The sequence below is a fragment of the Amblyraja radiata genome, chromosome 24 (assembly GCF_010909765.2).
Source record: "Amblyraja radiata isolate CabotCenter1 chromosome 24, sAmbRad1.1.pri, whole genome shotgun sequence".
NCBI classification, from domain to species: Eukaryota; Metazoa; Chordata; class Chondrichthyes; order Rajiformes; family Rajidae; genus Amblyraja; species Amblyraja radiata.
Genome location: NC_045979.1, coordinates 13,991,432 through 14,017,815, shown reverse-complemented (window position 1 = coordinate 14,017,815; position 26,384 = coordinate 13,991,432). Strand labels below are relative to the sequence as shown.

Below are 26,384 nucleotides of genomic sequence, written 5' to 3'. Positions count from 1 at the left end.
GAGGTCAGATAACTTAGCATGTCTGTGCTGGATTTTTATAGTCAGATCAACTCGGTTCTGAACCAAAGCTTTTCCTCCCGCATGGCCTTGTATCTTCTTTATTTTTCTTCAAAAGGTAAAATTTTCCAAACATCAGTTATTCCCAAGAGCAACAATCTCCGCTCCAATAGCTCAAAATCAATAAGCTTCTCCTAATCTACATCCTCGAAATTAAAACAAAAGGGAAATGGTCTCTCCCCATTCATAAAACTTCATAATTCAAAGCAACTCGATTTAAGTTAGGATCTCCATCGCACTCCAAATAGTTGTAATATCTCAAGCGCTCCTTCCTTGTTTTATCACTGGTATACATGGGTTGCCATGTGGTTTCTGCAACTTTGATATCATTGGTTGAAGAACGTGGGAAAAACTGTCTCTTTGAGATTGAGAAAATTTATTTTTTGCTTTTTATTTCCTTCAACCCTATTTTTATCTCACAATTCCTTTTTTTCCCTAACGTTGTCACTCTGTACTTAATTTTATAGAATGATATCAAATGTTCTGTTCATTTCACAGAACCTTTCCATTGAATTATGTTGCTACTTCTCATGTTTCCTCTCGAATGGCAATTTAAAAAAAAATGTCCACCTTAATTTCATGTTCATAAGTTATAGGAGCAGAATTAGGCCATTTGGCCCATCATGTCTACTCCTCCATTCAATCAGGGCTGAATTATCCTTCCCTCTCAACCCTGTTATCCTGCCCTCTCCCCATAGCCAATGACACCCGTACACATGAAGAATCTGTCAAGCTCCATCTTACAAAAAATCCGTTGACCTGGCCTCCATGGCCTTCTGTGTCAATGAATTCTGACTATGAAAGAATGAACAGTTGAGCAAGCCCATTATAAAATTACCTTAAATTCACATTTGGAAGATGTGATCCATGTCAGTTTTTGTAACCTTATTTAAATAATATAAATGATGCTGGATGAAAAATCTGTGACCGAACACACTATGCAAATTAAGTCAGGTCTTCAAATCTCTCAAAGCCACTAATGGGTGTAATGTTGTGCATGTAGCTTCTTGATGAAGCACTTGACCTGTGACTGCTTGAAGCTACAAACCAGGAATGAGCATGGTGCTAATGCACATTTCACACATTTCTTGGTCTATATTTCACTGTTACAGGTTGAAACTTTGTGGTCTAACGTTCCCTGGTCCAGCAACTCCTGTCGTCCAGCATGTTTTGATCCTGTAATACCGATCTGTACTGCCAGCTAATTGCAATTAAAATCTAAACTGTATCTATCTGTACGAATCTGTGGATAATCAACGCGGCGCAGTGACGCAGCTGGTAGAACTGATGCTTCATGGCACCGGAGATGTGGGTTTGATCCTGATCTTGTGTGCTATCTCCCTTTGCACGTGGGTTTACTCCGGGTGCTCCGGCTTCCTCCCACATCCCAAGGATTTGCGTGTTTGTAAGTTGATTTGCCTCTGCAAATTGCCCCTAGTGTGTAAGGGGTTGATGCAAAAGTGGGATTACAGATCTAGTGTGAACGGGAGATTGATAGTCGGCATGGATGTGCAAGTTTATAGGTTAATTGGCCTCTGGGAATTGGCCCTAGTGCGTAGAGAGTGGATGGGAGAGTAGAATAACATAGAACTAGTGTGAATGAGATCAATGTTTGGCGTGGACTGGGCGGGCTGAAGAGCCTGTTTCCATGCTGTATCTCTAAATTCTAAATAGTTAACCTATCAGTGCAGTTTTTGCCATTTCAGCTGACAGTGATCCCAGTCGACACTACTTCCAATTAATGAAAACTGAGATGGATGATTCTCAGAACACTTACATAATTTGGGGAGTGTATTTATACATAAAAAGACCAGTTCTCTTGCTCAGAGGAAGATGATTGCAGAGCATTTTCCATGGTCACGCACTGATCAGGTCTCAAGGGTGATGGCTTTCAACCAGTTCTGTGCTTTCAACAGTTTATATCAAACAATAAGAGAGAGTAGAATTTGACCATTCGGCCCGTCAAGTCTGCTCACCATTAAATCATGGCTGATCTATTTTCCCTCACATTCGCCTGCCTTCTCCCCGTAACCTTTGACACCCTTACTAATCAATACTAAATAAATAATGTTCTTTGCATTATTTTATGTATGTCAAATCATAGTGGCTTTAAACCAATAGTACCCAAGGATTTGAATTGGTCATTGTACTCAGAAGTATTCAATTTCACTTGAAGACTAGTATTTAATCTTGAGTTTACCACATACAGGTAAATTTGCCCCAAGCACAAAACAAATACACAGAATAGGTTTACATCAGAATTATGGTGGGGAAACTTTAGCTCGGAATGAATTTAAGCAGCAAATAATCGTGTCAAAGGGAAATTGAGTGTTTGTTCTATGTGGCTACTTTTAAGCAGGCTTACTATCTTTGATTAAGAAAGCTGTTCTAATTATGTTCTTAGTTCAAAAGGTAAGGAATAGAGTGATTATTTGCCACCTCTCTGGTTTAGTTACACTCATTCTGTTCAGTTACAAAATCAGTCATTCTGATGGAAGTGGTGTTCAGAACCCTGGGCAGAACAGCTGACAAGCAACTAAAGCATGACCTTTGTAGAAATGCGTCTCTATTTCATCCTGCTAACATAGTTAAGAACTCAATTTTCTCTATTTGTTAATGCCAAACTTCTGCTGCATTTAACATTTCCTTGAAAATGAATTAAAAAGCTTATGCCACCAAGCAGCATGAAACTATCCGCAACTTAAAACATTAATTAGTGCTTTTACTCCACATTATTAGCCTGGTTCCCACATTAGCAACGTGAATGATAATTTATGTGTGTCTGGCTTCACTTCATTTACAGATACGGAACAAGTTTACAGCCTGAAGACACCAAGGAATGGCTCCACACACGTCCTATCGGTGGATCCATGGACTCCGATACCCAATTAATTTCTTCTCCCTCTGCTGTCCCATTGTCAAATTTAGGTAAGTACACATTTCATTTTCAATTAAGGTGTAAACAAAACCTATAGTCTTGTGGTTTTCCATTTGTCTTTTATCTAATATCTAATTTTATGGAGGAAAACGTTTTGCCAATCAGCTAGTGAGTATTATAAGTAAAGCGCGCACACAGGCAAGGACGTCGAGGATTGGAAAGTGTTGTTCATTGTTTCAGAAGAGAAATAGAGATGATCCTGAACATTAGCAGCCGGTGAGCCTCACACCAATGACACGGAAACTATCAGAGAGGATTCTTCAGCTTGATATTTCCTACTATATTTGGAAGATAATGGGATAATTAGAACAGTCTACATGGGTTTGTCTGGGTTTGTTCATGAAGTGACAAAGGTGATCAATGAGGGTAAGAGGGTTGGGCAGTGGATGTTGTCTACATGGATTTTTGATAAAGCCCCTCATGGTAGACTGATCCAGCAGATTATGATGCATGGGATCCATGATGACTTGGTAGTTTGGATTCAGAATTGGGCTATCCATGGAAGACTAAGGTGGAAGGATGATATTCTGGTTGAAATGGTGTTGGGCATGGATGTAAATGCAGATGGGCTGGTTCGTACTGTTGCAGACAACACTAAATTTGGAGGGCATGCAGACAGTGAAGAAGCCCATCAAAGGATAGAGTAGGATCAATAATGGATAAGGGTGGATAAATGGCACGGAGTTTAATCTGAGCACGTGAGGTTTCACTTTGGCGTATATGGGAAAGTATCAGTTAATGGTTAGACCATAACAGCACTGATGTATAGAGGAATCTTGGGGTCCAAGTCCATTGTTTCTTGAAATTGGCAAGATAAGTGGTTGAAATAGTAAATAAGGTGTATATTATGGTTGCCTTTAATGGTCGAGGCAACTCAACAAGTTAAGTTGCAGCTTTATGAAACTTTGTTTGGGTGCATTGTGTGCAGTTCCGGTCATCTCATTATAGGGAAGATCTGGAGGTGGTGCAGGAAAAGTTTACCAGAATGCTGCCTGGATTAGAGGGTTTCAGCCACAGGGAGAGATTGGACAAACTTGGATTGTATTCTCTGGAATGTCGGAGGCTGAGGGGAGGCATAGATAGGAGAGACAGTCAGAACCTCTTTTTCCAAGGTGGTAATGTCATAGAACAGAGGGCATATTTTTAAGGTCAGAGGGGGAAAGTTTAAAGGGGATGTGCAGGCAAGTAATTTTACAGAGAGAGTGGGGGGTATCTGGAATGTGGTGCCTGGGCAGTGGTAGAAGTAGATATGGTGGTGGCATTTAAGGCTTTAAAATAGGCACATGGATATATCCAGGGAATATGCAGGGAATGGAGGGATACGGATCATGTGCAGGCAGAGGAGATTATTTTAACCTGACGTGATGTCCAACACTGTCAATATGGGTCAAGGGGCCTGTTTCTGTGCTGTACTGCCCAATCTTCATATCTTCAAATATGTGCTGTCTCGTTGAATACTTTAAAATTAGTTTACAAATTGTTTAAAAAAAGCTTCATACTGTAACCAAGATACCTTTGCCATTTGAGGAATGTCGAAAATTCAAGTAAGAATTTTGATTAATGACGTTTATATATAAATGCTGATCCTAACCCTGCTGCCTTTTGTATACACACACTTCAATGTTTTAAATGGCTTAAAATAAATGGGCTACGGTCTGTGTATCCAAAGCAATACACAAAATAACTAAGTTACACTTTTTTGTAAACCTTACAGATTAAATCCATATGTATGAGCATCATATGCCTGCCGCATACAAAATATGTTTCATTCATTTATCTTGTTTCATTTCCCATAGAGTGTAAAATGGAGAGCAATTTCAAGTCAAATACATTTGTCACTGTTTGTCAAGCCGTGGTTAGATTTTGAACAGAAAGCTGGAGGAATTCAGTGGGTCAACCAGCATCTGTGGAGACTTACAACTGTGGTCTTCACAGATGCTTTTGACAATTGACGATTGTTGTAATGCCTGATGACCTCCATGTGAGGAGAGAACAAAATCATTTGATAAATGGTGGGGAGCTGGAATCTGGTAGGCTAACGGCTGTTGTGCAGCATATGCATAAATGAAATAGGCATGAGAAATGGAAATATAATTATAATATCAATACCAAATTGGAGGATGGAGAGGTGTCATTAATTGCCAAAGACCATTGCAACAATGCACACAAAGCCTTTAATGAAATGAAATGTATTTGAACTGCACTTCAGTGTTTCATCAAAAAGGAAAAGTGCAAAAAAAAATGTTATAACTGGAAAGATACCAGGAATGTGAAATAATATTTGTCAGGAAATGCTGGCAAAAGTAGAAATTAAGACTGAATGAGCAAATCGAGAGGTGTTTAAGATGATGAAAGGGTTTACAGATTTCCTTCTGGTATATCTGAACACATGGGCAGGTAATGTAAGACAGGAATGAATTCCGGAGAACTTAACCCAGAGTGAGGTTAGAATTATTCGGTGCAGGTTAGAACAGGTAGTAAGGGTTGGCACAATGATGCAGCGGTAGAGTTGCTGCCATACAGAGCCAGAGACCTGGGTTTGATCCTAACTACAGGTGCTGTCTGCACAGAGTTTGTACATTCTCTCTGCGACTGCATGGGTTTTCTCCGGGTGCTCCAGTTTTCTCCCACATCGCAAAGACATGCCGGTTTGTAGGTTAATTGGCTTCTAGCAATTGTCCCTAGTGTATAGCATGGAACTAGTGTGTGGGTGATTGCAGGTCGATGCAGACTCGGTGGGCCAAAGAGCCTGTTTCCACGCTGCATCTCTAAACTAAACTGGAATTCACTACCATAGGGGAGTAAAGTTTGTTACCACATTTTCTTTCTTACAATTTGAATGATGCCTCTTTTTGAACTGTTATGTTGATTGTATACTGTAATTTAGAAGGATGAGAGGGAATCTTATTGAAACATATAAGATTATTAAGGGATTGGACACACTAGAGGCAGGAAACATGTTCCCGAAGTTGGGGGAGTCCAGAACCAGGGGCTACAGTTTAAGAATAAGGGGTAGGCCATTTAGAACGGAGATGAGGAAAAACTTTTTCACCCAGAGAGTTGTGAATCTGTGAAATTCTCTGCCTCAGAAAGCAGTGGAGGCTAATTCTCTGGATGTTTTCAAGAGAGAATTAGATAGAGCTCTTAACGATAGCGGAATCAGGGGATATGGTGAGAAGGCAGGAACAGGGTACTGAATGTGGATGATCAGCCATGATCATAATGAATGGCAGTGCTGGCTTGAAGGGCCGAATGGCCTACACCTACACCTATTGTGTATTGTCATCCATATAATTTATGAACAACATATATCCATGTGAATTATTGTTTCCTACAATTTGCCAATCAACTAATTACCTAGACAATCTGTACACTAATTGAACATCCATTCAATTGTATGGAGAGAAATGAAATATTCAGTAATTATTGACAATATTCAGATTCAGGAACAGTTTCTTCCGAACTATCATCAAGCGACTGAACGGTTCCCTCATCAGTTGGCATGTGGCCCTGACTTCCCATCTACCTCATTGGAGTCCATTGAACTATCTTTAATCGGACTTTATCGGACACGTGACAATAATAAACTAAACTAAACCTAACTCAGAGTACAAGACAAACCCTTATTTTTGTTCATTCATAACTGTGTTTTTTGCACATATTTAAATATTTCGTGACTTTCTTGTTTTAAAACTTCTGTAGGTAGTAATTATTTTTAAATAGTTTGAATAATGTTCATAGTTTTCAACATTTTTTTAATTATTCTGAATTTCAGAAATACACTTCCTGTTTTGACGGTTTAACAGCAGGCTAAGCCTAAGGGGAGTCTTAGTGATTCTGTCAAATTACTACCAATCCAAAATGTCATCTGTCTATTTCCCTCCCCAGATGCAGCCTGAATTTCTCCAGCAGTTTGTTTTACTCATCAGTAATTCTGTGGATGGGACTTATTTTATGCACTCCTTTCCCGTACAACCTATTTCCCAACTCCCTATTTCCTCCCATCTCCGCTGTGATGAGATGTCTACCCGGTGTCCAGAAGATCCTTTGCCACTCCATTGAAGAAGTCCTCACTTTTACACAGGAGGTTGGCCTGATGAGATGAGCCAAACACCGATGGCAAAATCGTGGTTAAAACCCATCCTTGACACAACATTTCAGTGTGTGAACTACAGTGTGCAAACTTAATAATGACTAGCCTATGTACCACCCAGAATTTCCGAGAACCTTCGACAATTTAAAAGCAAACTTCTATGGAGTCAATCATCCAGATATAATATTTATGAATTCAGAATCTGACTTTGTTTTAAACCTAAAATATGTTTAACTGGCGCCTTAATGAGGTGTTTCTGGAATTGACAGTTAATTTAGACTTATTAGTGACCATGATGTATGACAAAGGGCTCTTTCTGGTGGATGGCACAGTAAACAAGTGGCAATTATACAAGAGTGGTGAGCTTCTCAGAGTGATCGCTAATTAACAGCCCCCCACTGTGAAATATGCTAGATCAAGTCTAAGTTATATTCAACACCTGTTTATTAGTCCCAATCCTTCTAGTGGAATTATGTGGTCTTTGCAAACATAATCAAAAATATTCAAGGAAAAGTATTCAAAGAACAAGTAAAATTGTATTTAATTGCTGTGACAATTATCTTAAACTTTGGACTACTTGATGAACAGTTCCAGTAACTTATTTATTTGACCTTTGAGCATGAATTTTTTTTAAATTTATTTCTCAAGAGTGCATCTGTTTTCATTATTAATCAGTGAAACTTGTGCTAAAAGTATCAGTTCATACTATTAGTTTAACCCATAAACTGGTGTTGAAGTTAGCAAGATTTTGTTTTAAAAAATGCAGTGATCACTTCCTTCATTATCAAAATGCTTTGAGCACTATTCAAAGTGATGGTAATGTCATGGTTATACTTCGGAGGTGAATAAGTTAAGAACTGCCGTAATATGGTTAAAAATCCACTTTTGAGAATGACATTTTTGCCATTTTAATTCGGTGCATTTTACTTCAACTTTACTTCTAGAAACAGCTATTGTTAAAGATTTGTATTACTCACAGACCGCATTGATAAAAATTGATAAAATGTTGATGGTCACAAAATGCTGGAGTGACTTAGCAGGTCAGGCAGCATCTCTGAAGGAAAGGATTAGGTGACGTTTTGGGTCGAAACCCTTTCTTCAGACTGAGAGTCAAAGGGGGAGGGGAACGATAAGGTTCAGAACAAATCAACACCCCTCAAATAGATATTAAAGCAAGTTCCTTGACAACAACAGTGACACTCAATGTTTGAAGCATAATTACATCAATGAAAATAATATAAAGACATAAATTGTTAAATATCTGCTCCATTTACCTGGATGTGATTCAGGTCAATGAGCAATGCTGTCCAAGCCAAAACAAAATGAATCTTTTTTTTCATCTCTGTACATCTTCTAACACGTATGATTCCACATATGGACTTGTATCTGTTTTCATTTTGCAATTTGCAGCTTAGCTGAACTTGTGTGTAACAATAATTGATGTCCTCTTCAATATTGTAAGCACTGTTTTACTTTATTAGCAGCAAGCCCCACAGTGGTATCACAGCTCAACAGCCCCACCCCGAAGATAATGCGTTCCAACAGCATTCCCACCCATGAATCCGCCTTCGATTTGTATGGAAGTTTACAGATGGGAAGCACAATTTCTTTGGCGGAAAGACCAAAGGGGATGATTCGCTCAGGTTCATTTAGGGATCCTGTGGATGACGGTAAGATTAAACTTTTCAACGTGTTAATTAAATAATTTTTCAGGTGCTTGCTAAGGTGTAGGATCATCCAGCAGCTTGTATAAATATCACCCCAGGATATTTAGAGTGACACACAGCACGGAAGCATGCCCCTCAGCCCAACCAGTCTGCACCGACCAGCAATCACCTGTATGCTAGTTCTATCCTACAGGCTAGGGGCCATTTACAGAAGTCAATTAACCTACAAACCCGCACCTCATTGGAAAGTGGGAGGAAACCGGAGCACCCGGAGAAAACCCACACGGTCACGGGGTGAACGTGCAAACTCCATAGAGAGAGCATCTGTAGTCATGGGTCTCTGGTGCTGTAAGGCAGCAACTCTACCGCAGCGGCATTGTGCTGCCTTATGTGGTTGTAAAGGTCGCAAAGCTGTTCGCACTTACTGTTGGTTCATTTTAAAGTAGTCTTCCACTTCAGGCCTCCCCTAGTGAGCAATTAAATGCGTAAATCCAGATGTTGCTGCCTGTGGTAACCAAGGGTAAATTGAAGTGATTTTGAAGCACAGTGCAATCAAAAGTAGTTGATGTGCATTTCAATATTTTAAGCACGATTTTAGTTGCAAAATCAATTTATAACATTAAAGGTGGCACAGTTGGTAGAGCCATTGGTAGAGTCATTGCCGCACGGTCACAGACCTGGGTTCAAACCCCACCTTGGATGCTGTATATGTGGAGTTTGCACCTCCTCTCTGTGACCACGTGGGTTTTCTTCGGGTGCTCTGGTTTCCTCCCACATCCCAAAGATGTGGGTTTGTATGTTCATTGGCCTCTATAAACCACCCCAAAAGTGATTTTTCCACCTCTGGTTATGGACACCCCAAGCCAGTGCCGGTCCCAAGCCTGAACGAAGGAGGAGGGTTTGGCTTAGGGCTGGCACCCCTACCCCGTAAAACCCTAACCCGTTACGGGAAAAGCAAGCATCAAATATACAGCATGAGAGATGGAGCTCGCCCCGGGCAAGTATGACGGACTCGGGCCAAAGCCTCTGGGAAGCTTGTGCCCGAAAAAAGAGTAACATCTTCTCTGTCAATACTGCTATGAGAATAGCTACCTGGAAAAGGTGATAGGGAGCTGATGTGAAAGTGGGATGGCATAAAACAAGTGTGTATAGGTTTTCGATGGCTGTTGCATATCCGATGGGCTTCATGGCCTATTTCCATGCTGTATCTTTCAATTTATTGAATTAGTTATAAGCAAGTTTGTAATGGTGCACTACTTCATAAATATTGCAGAATAAGCTCTCTGTCCCCGAAAATAGAATTTTATGTGAAGTATCGGAAACACCAGCCCATGATAAAGGATCCGATAAAATCTTTTGAGGAACAACATTTCTACTTCTGTTGAATGCCATGCCATGTGTTTTCCCACTGACTATAAAATGAGCATAAAGTTATTTATAATCCCATTTTTTCAATGTGTTGGAAGGAACTGCAGACACTGGCTTACGCTGAAGAGAGACACAAAATGCTGGAGTAAGTCAGCGGGTCAGGCAGCATCTCTGGAGAAAAGGAATAGACTGAAGAAGGACCTCGACCCGAAACGTCACCTATTCCTTCCCTTCAGAGATGCCGCCTGGCCCTCTGAGTTACTCCTGGCATTTTGTGCCCAATTTTTCACTCTCAATTTACTTTGTAAATTCTCCATTCTGACTGGCTGTTCAGCATACATTATGTCTTCACTATTCCCAGATGTCACATGGTGTCAAAGGATATTGCTGGTGTGGAACTCACATTGTAATAGGAGACACAACACACTCAGTGTGCTAAATCTTTGTGAGAAATCTTACTCAAGGTCAGCAAACAGTAGACCCTTGGTTTAGATTGCAAATTCCAAGCCATTACTATGAAAGCCTTGCACTTGTAAAGCCTGTCTAACTTTACATAATACTTTCAATCAAACCTCACAAAAGAAAAGAGGAAGCGGGCTAAGTATTTAATGACTTACACGACCTTAGGATATCCCAAAGCAGTGCCCCTGAACATTGTGAACATTAATTATCACCTGTGAAATCTGATATCCAATCTTCCTGACTAATATTAATCATTTTATACCATTCATAAATCAATATTTTCAACCCAGTGGAAATATTAACATTTTCACCATGTGTTCCACTCGATCGTTTGCACAATCAACTGCTGTTTCAAAGAGCAAACAACATAATTTAATAGGAATAGCATATTCAGGAGGAGAACGGTGGCGTTTAAAATAACCTGGATACCATGTTGTTTATACAAATGCCCACTTTGCCTGATACTGTGAATTGCGTCTCCCCAGTAAGTAATGCCATGTTTTGCCTGCAGATTGCCTTGTCTCATCAGGCAGTTTCTGATTGTGCCTCTTGCAAAGTGTTCCTACCGAGAGCGTGACACAATGGTACAGCGGTAGTGTTGCTGCCTTACAGAGCCAGAGACCCGGGTTCAATCCCAACTACGGGTGCTGTCTGTATGCAGTTTGCATGTTCCCCCTGTGACCTCGTGGTTTTCTCTGGGTGCACCGGCTTCCTCACAAACTCCAAAGATGATGGCCACTCCATACACTGGCACTCTCTTACCCACTAGGGACAATTTACAATTTTTACCCAAAGCCAATTAACCTACAAACCTGTGCTTCTTTGGAGGAGTGTGGGAGGAAACCAGAGCACCTGGGGAAAACCCACGAGGTCACAGGGAGAGCATACAAACACCGTACAGACTGCAGCCATAGTCAGGATCGAACCCAGGTCCCTGCCGCTGTAAGGTGACAACTCTATCGTTGCATCACTGTGCCATCCCTTAAAGAATACTTAAAGCCCCAACAGGATATTGGCTCCCTTGGAAAAGGATTTGTAAAGGTTATATACTTCTGCAGACTAAGAGATAGTCAATGCAACTACAACAGAATCATTCCGAACAGAAATAGGCCCTTCAGCCCATCAAGTAAACTGCAAACATTAAGCCGCGAAAGGTAGACACAGAATGTAGACACAAAATAGACACAGACTGAGGTAGGGTCTCGACTCGAAACATCACCCATTCCTTCTCTCCAGAGATGCTGCCTGTCCCGCTGAGTTACTCCAGCATTTTGTGTCTATCTTCAGTGTAAACCAGCATCCATGTTCCCGATGTTGGGGGAGTCCAGAACCAGGGGCCACAGTTTAAGAATAAGGGGCAAGCCATTTGGAACGGAGATGAGGAAACACATTTTCACACAGAGAGTTGTGAGTCTGTGGAATTCTCTGCCTCAGAGGGCGGTGGAGGCCGGTTCTCTGGATACTTTCAAGAGAGAGCTAGATAGGGCTCTTAAAGATAGCGGAGTCAGGAGATATGGGGAGAAGGCAGGAACGGGTTTCTGATTGGGGATGATCAGCCATGATCACATTGAATTGCGGTGCTGGCTCGAAGGGCCGAATGGCCTACTCCTGCACCTATTGTCTACTGTCTATGTCTAATATCTCCAGTTCCTTCGTACACCATTAAGCAGCCACTAATGCTACACTGATCACACTGGCCCAGTTAGTAATCTCTTCCTTCGGGTTGCTGCAGCCCACCAGCACTGGATGAGCCAACCACTTTATTAAAGTATCCGTAACGACAGTTAACACAAAGGTTTAGCAGCTGCAACGACAAATCTTGTCGAGTATCAGGGTCAATATATTTAGAACAGTGCACTTGGGAAATACCTTCTTGCTCTAAATAATAACCATAAATGAAAAGGAACAGGAGAGGATCAGCGTGATTTAGTATCTTCTTTCAAGTACTGCAATTACATTCGTGAATTTTACTACGGAGTCACGTGAGTGACTACGTGAAGAACCCGCCCGGACGCATGCGTGTCATATCGCTTCAAGCATTGCGAAACGACAGACGGGGTGGAACGACGTTCCCCCGCAGCGGTAAATTTGAAACCGCGACCGACAGGTAAGTGAATTACTCTGCGGTCATTTTTGGTTTCCCGCGCTGTTTTTTACAGGGGGAAACTGGACAAAAATAGAGTCCACAAGGGCTGCGTCTAAAGCTGGCTGGGGAGGACCGCGGAGTTGCGGGCAGCCAGCAGCAGCTGAAGGCACCAGCATCACCATGAATGGGATCAGCTGTGCCCGACTTAGCATCCGCGCCGGCCAGATCAACACCACGGCCGGGCGGGAAGGCTACACAGATCAGAGCCGTTGACTCTGACAAGTTGAAACGGCCAGCGGGGGGAGCATTCCCCTGCAGCAGCAAGTTTTTTAAAACCAAGACCGACAGGTAAGGGAATTACTGCGGTCATGCTTTGTTTCCCGTGCTGGTTTTCACAGGGGGAAACTATGGACAGGAGTCCACAAGGGCTGCACTGGCTGGGAAGAACTACGGAGTTGCGGACAGCCAGCAGCGGCTGACGGCACCAGATCACCGTTAGTGGGATCAGCAGTGCCCGACTTGGCTGACAAGTCGAACTGCAAAGAAATGCCGCGGGGACCAGCGTTACTGGGGCCAAATGGAGCGGCTTATGGAGCACATGCTCCACTGTGACAGACTCTGGGAGATGGAGTCTAGGCACAATAGGTATATAATACACCCATGGCAGCACCTTATCAGGGCTGCACAGTGCATCTCCCTCGACAGAGGGGAGTACTGGGAGCCAATTCTGGGCTGGCTCTGAAGAGGGGTTTTGCTGAAGGAAGAAATCAGTGTGCAGGGGTTGCAAGAACAAGGAAACCTCCTGGAAAAGGAGTCCAAGTTTGTACATCTAAAAACAACTACAGGAACATGGCTGTAATAGACACTACTGCCAAATATTTGGCACCGGAAAATGGGTATCCCTCAAAAATTTCCCACGGTGAACAGTTACATCTGAAAACACATTGGAACGGGAGCCAGAAGGCAGGATGTTTAGCTAAGACGCTGTGGCATTATTCTGCAATACGGAGTATGAGATTAATAGTCTCAGGAGAACGCCATCCGCCCAGCTTTAAACCCTAAGTTTGCAGAGCTGTGCAGACCTGGAGGGATTAAACCACCAATATTACTACTTGGGGGCAACCTGTCAAAACAGGTAAAAGAGCTCAATAAGGAGGCCAATACCCTGGGGCTCATAAAGGCGGCAACAGGCAGGATCTCCCACACACGACAACAGCACCTCCACGCACCCACCAGCAGGAAGACACACAGAAGCTGGTGAAAGCTCAAAGGCCGGGCTACAGGACAGAGGTCTTTTAGGCCTGGCCCAGACCGGCCTTCGTGGAAGACGTGCAACCCCAAATCCAAAAACCGACGGCACAACCTCTACGGCGACTGCAAGGAAGAAAACAAACTTTCCACTGGTCACCATGGAGGTAGGGGGGTCTGGTCTCTTCCAAAAAACAGGAGGTGTAAATAACACAAATTGGTGTGTAGATTACATTTTCTTGGGAGGCATGGAGTGCAATAACTACTAACACTTATTTTCTACCTAGTGTTCAGGGATATACAATTGAATTTGTGCACAAAATTTCCCGGTTCAGCATGTGCCGAACTGAATGTTCGTGCCTTCACGATAAGAAAAACTGGAAGCGCATGCTGAACTGGAGAGGCTAGATGCTAGGGAATCATGGGGAAATCCCAACACAACTCTTTGGAATTCGTGTCAATATCTTCACGAAAAACAAAAAGATGTGGTTACCAATCATTCAGGTCTGACAAACCTGAATACATTGTGCAGTAAATTAATTCGAAATTGGAAACCTTTGTAACTGCCAAACAATTGATTCCATAGGCTACTTTATGAATTGCATCCATTAAAAGATGCTTACTATACGGTGCCTATGCGGAGGATTATAGACGTTATTAATTCTAAGCTAACACCTTCCACCACTAAGGACTACTTGGGGTTCACCTTTGACTTAGTCTACATGTGGGTAACTTATCAAAGGAAGGTACAGACTTAACTGAGGCCAACAACCTCATTGACATCAGTAAACCACCTATTCGACTGGTAGCAAGGGTAATTGGCAATACTGTGGCCTTTCCAGCCACACTGTTTGACCTTTGTATTACCAATAATTACAAGGACAAAGGTATAAGCACTTAAAATCAATACTGGTCATGTGTAGAGGCCAATGAGGCTACCAATCTAAGCAATCACGGAATTACAATGATAGGGGAAATATTGGGCATTGTTCAAACCCTATCATTGTCAGCAACCATTCAGTGGTGCTACAAACTGATGCCAGTGTTCATGGTTGGCGTGTTACTAACCCCATCTCTAGTTGTGGATATAGATGGGATGCACAAGAAGCATCATTGCTTCAGATACATGTCATAAACTACTTGGAAATGTTGGGTGCGTTCTAGGACTAAAATCATACTGTTCAGAAATGCATCACCTGCATGTTAGACTACAGATTGATAACACCACCATGGTGACATATACTAACTACATGGGTGGAATCAAATCGGTATCGTGATAATCCGGCTAACACAATTTGGCAATGGTGTATTCAGAAAAACATTTGAATATCAGCTAGTTACCTACTAGGTAACCTCAAATTTAGTGGCAGACACCAGGTCACGCAAATTCATGACAAACATCGAATGGATGTTGGACCGCAAAGTGTTTGCTGACATTGTAGCATGATATGAAACACCAGAGATTGATCTATTGCATCTCGGCTTAATCGCCAGTTGCCTATCTGTGTTTCTTGGGAATCAGACTGGGGCATCAGCGATGGATGCCTTCTCGCTGCATTGGGGGGGGGGTTGTTCTTTCTATGCATTCCCTCCTTTCTGCCTCATCAGTCGGGTATTACGCAAAATACAACTAAACATGGCTCTCCGTTCCGAAATAACCAGATTGTTGGTTCATCCCGTAATGGGCGGGAAAATCATCCCTACCATAATAGGACAAATGTGTTCGTCAGCAGAATCTTAAGTAACCATTTCCGGACCTGGGACTAACGAACCGAACAATGAACATATACAGCGGCTCACAGGCAGTCCACGAAGAAACTATATCGGGTCCACATCAGGAAGTGGGAAATATTGTTCTAGGAACAACATCACTACTGTACGACGAACAAAACGTCTGTTCAGGAATTCCTGGCAGGCCTCCATTATGATGAGGGGCTCAGTTACAGTGCCATTAACTGCGCCAGAAGTGCCCTTTCAGCATATCTATGGCGAGGATCAGAGCGTCATTCTGTTGGGACACCCCCTGGTAACCAAACTTATGAGGGGAATTTTTTAATATCAATCCCCCAAGAACCAGGTACTCTCAAATATGGGATGTGAGTATTGTCCTAACGTTGCTAAGGAACTGTCTCCAGCAACAGCTCTGTCCCTGCAAAAACTGACGCATAAAACAGTCATTCTGATGGCTTTGGTCACAGCACAAAGGGTACAGTCTTTACATAAGTTAAGGCTGGACAATATGACTTCTTCAACAAGAAATATAACTTTTCATGTTCACGAATTAGTCAAACAGAACAGGCCTCAAAATATAATTTAGGGCTTACCCTATAGGTGATCGTCTCTGTATAATAAGACATTTATTGTTATATATGGAGAACACCAAAAACATCAGAGGCTATGAGATGGCACTACTAATCAGCCACAAGCAACCCCACAAAAAAGTGTCGGTTCAAACTATTTCCAGATGGCTGAAACAGGTTTTAATAACAGCTGGAGTGGATACTAACATATTCAAATCTCATTCCACCAGGGCTGCAGCTACATCAGCAGTATGGAGTTGGACGTACCGATGGACCAAATCCTGGAGACAGCAGGATGGTCAAGGGAAAAAACGTTCCAACAATTCTACCATAAACCAGTGGTTAAACCTGGAACTTTTGCAGAATCAATTTTAAGTTCTGTAATATGATTTCACCCCATGAAATAGGGGTTATAATTTGTTGTTAATAACTTTATCATGGATTTCAATGTCGGATTCATGTTTAAACATGTTAACACAATTCCTCCCTTAGTCAATTAAGGCAGATGTGATGCATGAACTCGTTTCCACGGCAGGAAATCACAGAGCTTTGAAATCTTCACGTAGTCACTCACGTGACTCCAAAGTAAAATAGTAAGATTAAACGAGAACTTACCAGTTCGAAGTTTGATCGTTATTTTATGAGGGGTAACGTTGAGGGATTACGTGCCCTCCACTCCCGCCCTTGATCATACAGTTCAACTGGTATCCTCTTCTCTAATCTTACTATGTTCAGTCATTACTGTTATCTGTGATTTCACACCGCTGCTTTGAAGAATGACACGCATGCGTCCTGGCGGGTTCTTCACGTCATCCCTCAACGTTACTCCTCATAAAATAACGATCAAACTTTGAACTGGTAAGTTCTCGTTTAATCTTATTATTATATGCCATTATGTAAAATCAAAGTTGATCTCAGAGAAACCAGTAAATGTGCATTCCCTTTGCTGTCATAGATGGATCCCTCAACCATAGCTCCTCTGTGTCCCTTCTGCTCTGCCCTGTTCTCACTCCTCCTCCCCCAGACGGAACAAGGATAGAGTTCCCCTCGTCCTCCCCTTTCACCCCTCTGCTATCCAACACATCATTCTCCGACATATCCACCAACTTCAACGTGATCCCATCAACAGTCGTATCTTCCCATCTCCATCCCTTTCTGCCTGCCGCGGTGAGCGCTCCCTCCGCAACTCCTTGCTTCAAGCATCCTTTCCCACCCAAATCATCCTCTCCCCAGGTACTTTCAACCACAGGAGATGTAACACCTATCCCTATACCTCCTCCCTCACATCCATCCAGGGACCCCAGCGGTCCTTCCAGGTGAGACGGAGATTCACCTACTACTCTTGCTGTCCCTGATATGGCCTCCTGTACATCAGCAAGACCAAGTGTAGACTGGGCGGCCATTTCACCCAACCCTTGCACTCGGTCCATCAAGGCCTGCTGGAGCTCCTGGATACTAACCATTTTAACTTCACTCCCCATTCCCATTCTGACCTTTCTGTCCCGGGCCTCCTCCATTGCCTGAGTGAGGCCACATACAAACTGGGGGAACAGCACTTCATATTCCACTATTGGGAGCTTACAACCCAACAGTATGAAAATTGTAGGTAACTAACCCACAAATAACCCTGCAAGCCCCTGCCCCACCCACCTTACCCTTCTCTCCCCCTCCCCCCCTCTCTTCCATGTTCTCCAGAGATGCTACCTGAAGCACTGAGCTACTACAGATTTTTTTTTCAGTTGATCTCATTTTGTTTTACAATCGGACTGCCTGCCTTTGCGTTATGTACCTTTTCATTTCCAGATTGGTAAACATTTCGTTATTTGACTCGCTCCATCACATCGAGCCTCTCTGTGGCCGTTTCAGATAATTGGGGGAATTAAGCATTGCTTGTTATTTTTTACATTTACTTCCCATTTATTAACGCTATGTTTCAGGCTTTTATTACAATGTACAAGCCTGCAATTCCCAATGGGGAAATAACCACCTCAAACCCTAGTCAGATAGCTCTGAGATTAGCTACCTTGAGGCCACAATTAACATTTTAGGAAATACTACTTCTACCAAAGTTTAAAGTAGTCTTTCATAGGTTTTTTTTCTCCCTTCCTGTGGAATTCTACAACATTTATTAAGAACAGATGGAAAAGTCTATGGTGGTCGTTTAGCAGTGTTAAACTTCAAAGCAGTTATTCGCAAAGACAAGTCCTGCAAAAATAGGCATTCATTGCTTTCAAGTTGTATTGAAAGTTTTCTGTGGTGCACAGGTTATCATGTAGGGGTCCCAGACACACTGATTACAGATTCCAAAGGCCAGATATCTATCTTTCGGAAGGGACTGCAGAGGCTGGTTTACACTGAAGATAGACACAAAACGCTGGAGTAACTCAGCAGGTCAGGCAGCATCTCAGGAAAAAAGGAATAGGTGACGATTCGGGTTGAGACCCTTCTTCAGACAGAGTCAGGGGAAAGGGAAACTAGAGGTATCAAAACAATATAGATACAGAACAAATCAAAGTCGGCACTGATGGCCAAGGAGCCCACAATGGTCCATTGTGGTCCATCGCTCGACCCGAAATGGCACCTATTTTCTCCAGAAATGCTGCCTGACCCGCTGAGCTACTCCAGCATTTTGTGTCTATCTTCACCAGAAATCTCTGTCAGATTCACTTGATTGCCATACATTTTGTAAAATTGTTTGAGTCATAAAATCATACAGCATAGAAACAGGCCCTTCGGCCCATCTCGTCCATGCCGGCCAATGTGTCTCATGGTAGAATTGGTGTCACACTGCAACAGAGACCAGATTCTGTCCTGATTTTCGGTGCTGTCTGTGCGGAATGTTCACCCGATCTTGTAGATTGTGTAAATGACAAGCAATACTCAATGCCCCCAACCTTTAGTTTAGTTTAGAGATACAGCGTGGATACAGGCCCTTCGGCCCACCGAGTCTGCACCGACCAGAGATCCCCGTACACTTACACTAACCTACACGCACTTGGGACAATTTACATTTGTACCAAACCAATTAACCTACAAACCTGTACGTCTTTGGAGTGTGGGAGGAAACCGAAGATCTCAGAGAAAACCAACGCAGTCACGGGGAGAACGTACAAACTCCATACAGACAGCACCCGTAGTCGGGGTCGAACCCGGGTCTCTGGCACTGCAAGCGCTGTAAGGCAGCAACTCCAGTGCTGCGCCACCATGCCTCACATTTACATTTAATATTCTATATTCTTATATTCGTTATATTTTATATTCTCTATATTCTGTGCCCTGACCTATGAAGACATGACGTTGCCCATGTCTGGCCCATATCCCTCTGAACCCTTCCAATGGATGGACATGTCCAAGTGTGTTGTAAATGCCATTATAGTACCTGCCTCAACTACCTCCTCTGACAGCTCGTTCCATACACCCACCACCCACTGAGTTCAGAAGTTGCCCTTCAGATTCCCATTAAATCGTGCCCCTCTCACCTTAAACCTGTGTCCTCTGATTCTTGATTCCCCTACCCTGGGTAAAAAGACGCTGTGCACTCACCCAATATATCCCCTCGTGATTTTCTACACCTCAATACGATTGTTAACTTGTTGGCATATTATACCTGCCTCTGTGTATTACAAAGGAAAAAAAAACATTACTTGTCATATATTCCCCAGTATTCCCATATTCTTCCGCTTTGGAAAGTCCTGTGAAATTATCCGGCGGTTGTTACCGGATTGACCCGAAGCGAGATGTCGGTTAAAATGCTTTGAAAATTCACCTTTGTTTTACTGAAAACCCTGGCATAAGGGGCTCATGTTTCCCTTTGTAATCAAGCAATACGTGCCTTTTCAAATTTTTCCAAAGCTTGTCATATGGTTTAGGATAACAACCCTTTCTGTATTAACATTGCATGAAAACCAAGTCCAGATTTCTCTTTCATTGTCACCGGTGCTTTTGTTTCCCTTTTCTATTGTATTTGAGTTGAATTTCAGATTTTGTAGAGGTAATTGAAATAGTTGTCGACTCTGAAAAACACCACCTTAGTGTGCAGTTGATCATTGTGTATGAGATTGGAAAAGGCTGGCATAGAAGCATAACCAAGTTGTGTAGACAATAAAATGTTTGCAAACTCTTAGGAACACACAAGACTTCAAATCTGTTTTGCATTCATCTCAAATATTGTTCAGTGCAGATCACAAAACCGTAAGCAATAAAAGTAAGAAGAACAAACATGTGTGACCCTTTGTGTAGGAAGGAACTGCAGATGCTGGTTTAAACTGAAGATAGACACACAATGCTGGAATAACTTAGCTGGACAGGCAACATTCCTGGAGAGCAGGAATAGGTGACATTTCGGGTCAAGACCCTTCTTCAGACCAGTCGGGGAAAGGGAAATGAGAGATAAAGGCTGTGATGCAAAGACATAAAGAACAAATGAATAAAAGATAAGCAAAAAAAGTAATGATGATAAAGGAAACAGGCCATTGTTAGCTGTTTGCTAGGTGAGAACAGGAACCTGGTGTGACTAGGGTAGGGGAAGGGATGGAGAGAGAGAGTGCAGGGATACTTGAAGTTAAATAAATCAATATTCATACCACTGGGTATATATGACACATTTTCAGGTTCCCATTGAGACATTGCAAAGCACACTATAGCCATTGAAGTATTTTTGAAGGGTATAGTGTCTGTTAAAGTATAAGAAAAGCAGCAACCAATTCTACACAACAAACTTCCATTTATAGTATGGTGCTCATGACAAAAAAAGAGAAAGCTTTACTTAGTTTTCCTACAATTGTGTCTTAATATTTTACCTCATAATTTAGAAATGTTGAGTGAGGGTGGCACAGTGGCGTAGCTGGTAGAGCCACTGCTTCACAGCACCAGAAATTGGGTTCGATCCTGACCTCGGGTGCTGCCTGTGTGAAGTTTGCACGTTCTCCCTGTCACTACGTGGTTTCCTCCAGATCCTCTGGTTTCCTCTCAATCGGGTTTGATCCTGACCGTGGGTGCTGTCTTTGTGTAGTTCGCACGTTCTTCCTGTGACCATGTGGGTTTCCTAGGGGTAATCTGGTTACCTCCCACACACCAAAGACGTGCAGGTTGGTTGGTTAATTGGCCTCTGTAAATTGTCCTAAGTGTGTTGGGTGTGGATGCAAAAGTTGGATGATATAAAACTAACGTGCATGGATGATCAGTGGTTTACATAGACACAGTGGGACAAAGGGCCTGTTTCCATAGAGTCAGAGAGTGATACAGTATGTAAACAGGCCCTTTGGCCCAACTTGCCCGCACTGGCCCACTGGCCTCCGCTGGGTCCATATCCCTCCAAACTTGTCCTATCCATGTACCTGTCTAACTGTTTCTTAAATGTTGGGATAGTCCCAGCCTCAACTACCTCCTCAGGCAGCTTGTTCCATACACCCACAATCAATCCATCAATTTAAAACAAATTAAAACGCATTGATGAGGCCACCAAGGAACACTCACCTTTTCTAAATATTGTTCCAAAATATTTTGCTTTCACTTGATTTAAACAGCACTATAATTTAAAAAAAAATCTCCTCTGTAAATATGCACTTCTGAATGCGTCGCACGTCCTCAGTACTAGACTTGAGTCTGCGTAATTTTTGTGTTCAAAGCTCTTGAGTGGAACTTAGACCCTCATCCTTCTAAATCAGACAAGAAATACTGCCAGTGTGAGTCCTTGAGGACACTTATATATCAAATGCCAGAAGCAGATTGTGTCTCAAAGGTGTTGTTTGTTTATAACGTGGCTGCAGTTTTATAAATTAAACCAAAACCTTCCACACAAATTTAAACTTCATGTTAAATCTATCCCCACATCCCCTTTATGTCCCAGTGACACAATAAATACCCAAAATGGAACCGTCATTTTCACTCTGAGAAACTACCCCAGACGGAGAACAATAATAAAATAGCGTTACTTTTCCTTCCCCTTGAAAATGAATCCTTTTGATGTTGGTAAACGACACAATTGTAGGGAAAGTAGGTGAAGATTTATATTTTTTGCCATTGTCGCCATTCTGTAAATGGAAGTTTGTTGTTCAGAAGGTAGACACAAAATGCTGGCGTAACTCAGCGGGACAGGCAGCATCTCTAGATAGAAGGAATGGGTGGCGTTTCGGAAAAATACACTTTTTTGTTGTTCAGAATTGGTTGCTGCTTTCCTGATACTTAGTAACAAACACGTTAATGGAATGATGCATAACAAATCCTTTTGATGTTGGTAACAGACAAATATAAGGGTGATTTAGAATTTCTGGCATAGTGAATGTTATTTATTGCAAGCTTTACTTAAGATGAAATTGTTGCTTAGTGTGTGTTTGTCAGACTGTTATGAATACGATGCACCATTTTTTACTCCAAAGCCCAGAAAACATTGCAATGACCTTGGATACAAGGTGGACTCACTAGATTCAAACCAACCTTACATTGTTCAGCACACATTGCATCAACCATTTGTTGAGTTTAGAAGATAGACAGTTATCTTTCAAATTTCTTAATATAATAACATGGTTTAATTAGAAGGTGGGAGGAAGAGGAGGTGGACATGGGGGCAACTGATCTCCTGTGGAAAAAACTAACAAAAGATCAAATAATCAAACAGGTTTGGTTCAAGCTAGGCTCAAAGCAAAGGACAATGAAAATTGCAACGTTTCAATGGAACATTCCAAGGACTGATTTTTGTAGATGTTTTTGTGATTATTCCCACATCAGTAAACATAGATTTTATTGTGCTGCAAAAAGTACACTGATGTAAGTGGTGCCAATTTTCATCTATGATTATAAACGTCTAGGTTAGATGGATGTAAGAAATCCAGTGCAGGTATATGGATGTGTTTAAAAGGCATTTGGGTACTATTCAGAAAAGACCAGTGTTTTTGCAGTGGCCTGACGAATGCTAAAACAGCCAATCCTGTAAATTGCCGGGCACTCTAAAAGGTTGTGGAGAAGCAATTGGTAAAAAAGGACACAAAGTGCTGGAGTAACTCAACGAGTCAACCAGCTTCTCTGGAGAACATGGATAGGTAAGGTTTTGGATTGGGATCCTTTTTCAGATTGAAGAAGGGTCCCAACCAAAAATATCACCTGAGTTTCTTCTTCTTCTTCTTGCATATGGCATGCATAGCCTAAAGTTGTAGGACAACTTGTTCTATTTGATCTTATTTGATTGTGCACGCCAGGTTGATTGCATTCGTCGAAACAGGGTGGACCACGTGAAGGTTGCAATCTCCCACCCCCAGCTGAGTTTGAGTTTAGTTTATTGTCACGTGTACCAAAGTACAGTAAAAAGCTTTTGTTACGTGCTAACCAGTCAGCGGAAAGACAATGCACGGTTACAATCAAGCCGTCCACAGTGTACTAATACACGATACATGATGTATTCCCATGTTCTCCAGAGATGCTACCTGACCTGCTGAGATATTCCAGCACTTTGAGTCTTTTTGTGTAAACCAGCATCTGGAGTACCTTGTTTCTACAAGATACAATTGCATATTGTCATTTTGATCTTGGTTGCCAACCAAAAACATGAACCCCATTGACACTATCCAACAGGAGGATGGATGAAGAGACCTGCGGTACTTGGGGACCTGGGGTGGGGGAGTGGTAGGAAGCAGCATTCATCATTGGGGAATGGGGAAGAAAGAACTGACACCAGGGGTCGGGGAAGCCATCGCATACAAGGGTGAGGAAGGGGGCTGGGATTCAGATCCATTTGGGGAGATGGTTGCGTGGAGGAGGTTTGGAGATTTGGGGGTGGGGAGCGGAACAGAGGGAGGGAATGTCTTCCAGGCGTCACAGATAAATGCAGCAATGGTCAGATCACACTGTGACAGGAGCCCTCCTTACGCATGCTCATATCATGGCCCAAGTTCCCCTACAGTTGTCTAAGTTGAGCAACACATGGTAATGGACACCATGAGGCCCTGATGCAGCAATCAAGTGTTAGTTTATGGGTAGATGGTTCTATTTTGAGAATGTAAATGTACTTTAATGTAATAATCAGATAATTAATTTTATTGAGCACCTGTTTTGCAGTTCATGGCTCAGTGCTTTCCCTTGCCTCCACCACATCATCCGTTCATTCTATGGTAAGCCTTGTTTTAATTCTTATAAAGTTCTCGGATCATATTTTAAATGTAAAGATTTATATACATTTATTTAAAGATTTATATACATTTGTGGTTTTACATCACAATAGCATAATTGGATGATATTAGTTAATGTCATTTTGAGGACAGTTAAATTAGTTGTGCTTTTATATCTGGTGTTCTTCCTAATCGATATCCTATTTAATATACAATGAAACGTGCCGAAGAGTGGATCTACATCATGGTCTGTTTATTAGTCTCCATCACATCAATATTCTTAATCAATCTGCTTTCTATCTAAAGCCAAATCAATGACTTAATGTAGAAACAAGATATCAGCAGCAACATTTACCAGCACAAACATCACTTCGATTTATAGATGAGTTTCTCCTCCGAAGAAGGAAGTAATGAAGCCATATATTCATTATTACGATTTATTTGAAATCATCGAGTAATACAAGACTGGATTCCATTCCGTCCATCATGTCTGTTCAATTTTGAGAAATTAAGTATTGAAATGTTTAGAGAGAGAAAAAAAAGTTTCAGATAAAATTGTTTATCTGAAGAAGCTATATTTGACAGCTGAAAGTTGGGTGTTTTTTCAAAATTCATACTGTGATGCTCGTGAACTGCATTTTAAAAGTAACCTTTGATTCCATTTGCCTCATAATCTGAGGAAACCCAGTTGAAATATCTTGACCTGAAATTTAATGAGGGAATGAATTGCTGTTCAAAAATTATCAACATAGAAATTAGTGTATCAATGAAGATATAAGTGAGTGGCAGTCTGCCTTAAGGAAGGTTATCTTTCCTAAAGTCGGGTGAACTGAATTATTTTTGTTGTCGTCCTGGAGTCTTTGATGTATGGATATGTATGGATGTTGATTCATGGTTCAGGGTACTTTATTTATCACATGTACCGAGGTACAGTGAAATCCATTTTTGTCCACAGGGAGTCAGTACGTATCACTATACGTAAGCACTTAGAAACATATTGGATAAGCATCTCAGGTACAGTTCAAATATATAGCAGTAGTACGCTAATACAGTATACAGCAGGGGTCGGCAACCTGGTGCTGCATAGGGACCAGGACGCATGTCTGTGAACAGATGGCGGGCCACATCTATCACGTGTACACATAGATTCCCGCCCCAGATGGCAGGCATCGAATCACGTGTTCACAGAAAGTGCGCGACCGTGCCGCCGGCTTTGCTCAGGGTGCGGTACAGCCTGAGCTCGCCACTCGGCTGCGCTCGGCGCTCAGCGGGCCGGATGATTACGGGAAAAAAAATCCAGCTGCCGGCCGGAAGATTTCGGGTTACCGGCCACATTCGGCCCAGCGGCCGTAGGTTGCCAACTCCTGGTATACAGCGTCACCAGTTTGGCACCATTTTCAGGTCCCAGTTGTAAGTGCAGGGATCTTGATCTGACCATGAAGGTCTGTTGATTACACCTGCACTGCATATTGCATGATACATAAAATGCTGGAGTAACCCAACAGGTCACATAGCACCTGTGGAGGGAATGGATAGGCGATGTTTCGGGTCAGGACCATTCATCAGATTGACTGTAGTAGCGGGCAGCAAGCTGTGTCTGACGAAGGGTCCCAGTCTTGAAACTTTACAGATCCAAGTCCTCCACCGATGCTGCCTGACCCACTGAGTAACAACACATTGAGCTTTACACAAAATTCCAGCATCTTCAGTTCCTTATGATGGAATTTTGAGTGGCAATGTGTTTGGAAGAACAAAAGGGACTTGAATATTCTTTTTCATTTTTTAAAATTTGATTCTGCAAACTAGTGTAGAGAGTTGTCACAATTAAAAGAAATTTGAATTTTGAGCTGATTTATAGATTTTAAATATCATTATTTGTTATTTTTTCAGAGTGAAGACAAGGTCCAAGGAGAGGTATGATGGTTGAAAACCTATAGCTATGTAGCAATGTCACAATTAATGGGCGCTTGGTTAATTAAAATATAGTTGACTTAACGTGAGCTTACAAAGGAATTAATACATTGTCACTCATCCACATTGAATACCAAGATAACGTAAGCTATAAT

The 26,384-nt window shown here is 42.0% G+C and overlaps 1 protein-coding gene across 11 annotated transcripts in view; it reads left to right on the top strand.

The window, feature by feature from the left end:
• Positions 1-26,384, top strand: part of nav1 (neuron navigator 1) — a 513,650-nt gene that overhangs the window by 419,608 nt on the left and 67,658 nt on the right. For 9 of the 11 annotated variants that reach the window (XM_033042456.1, XM_033042451.1, XM_033042455.1 and 6 more), the window contains 4 exons: positions 2,861-2,985; positions 8,570-8,758; positions 24,269-24,321; positions 26,209-26,232. In XM_033042456.1, coding sequence (XP_032898347.1) covers positions 2,861-2,985; positions 8,570-8,758; positions 24,269-24,321; positions 26,209-26,232 — 391 coding nt within the window. The remainder of the gene's footprint in view (positions 1-2,860; positions 2,986-8,569; positions 8,759-24,268; positions 24,322-26,208; positions 26,233-26,384) is intronic. The other 2 variants (XM_033042458.1, XM_033042454.1) reach the window with 1 other exon arrangement.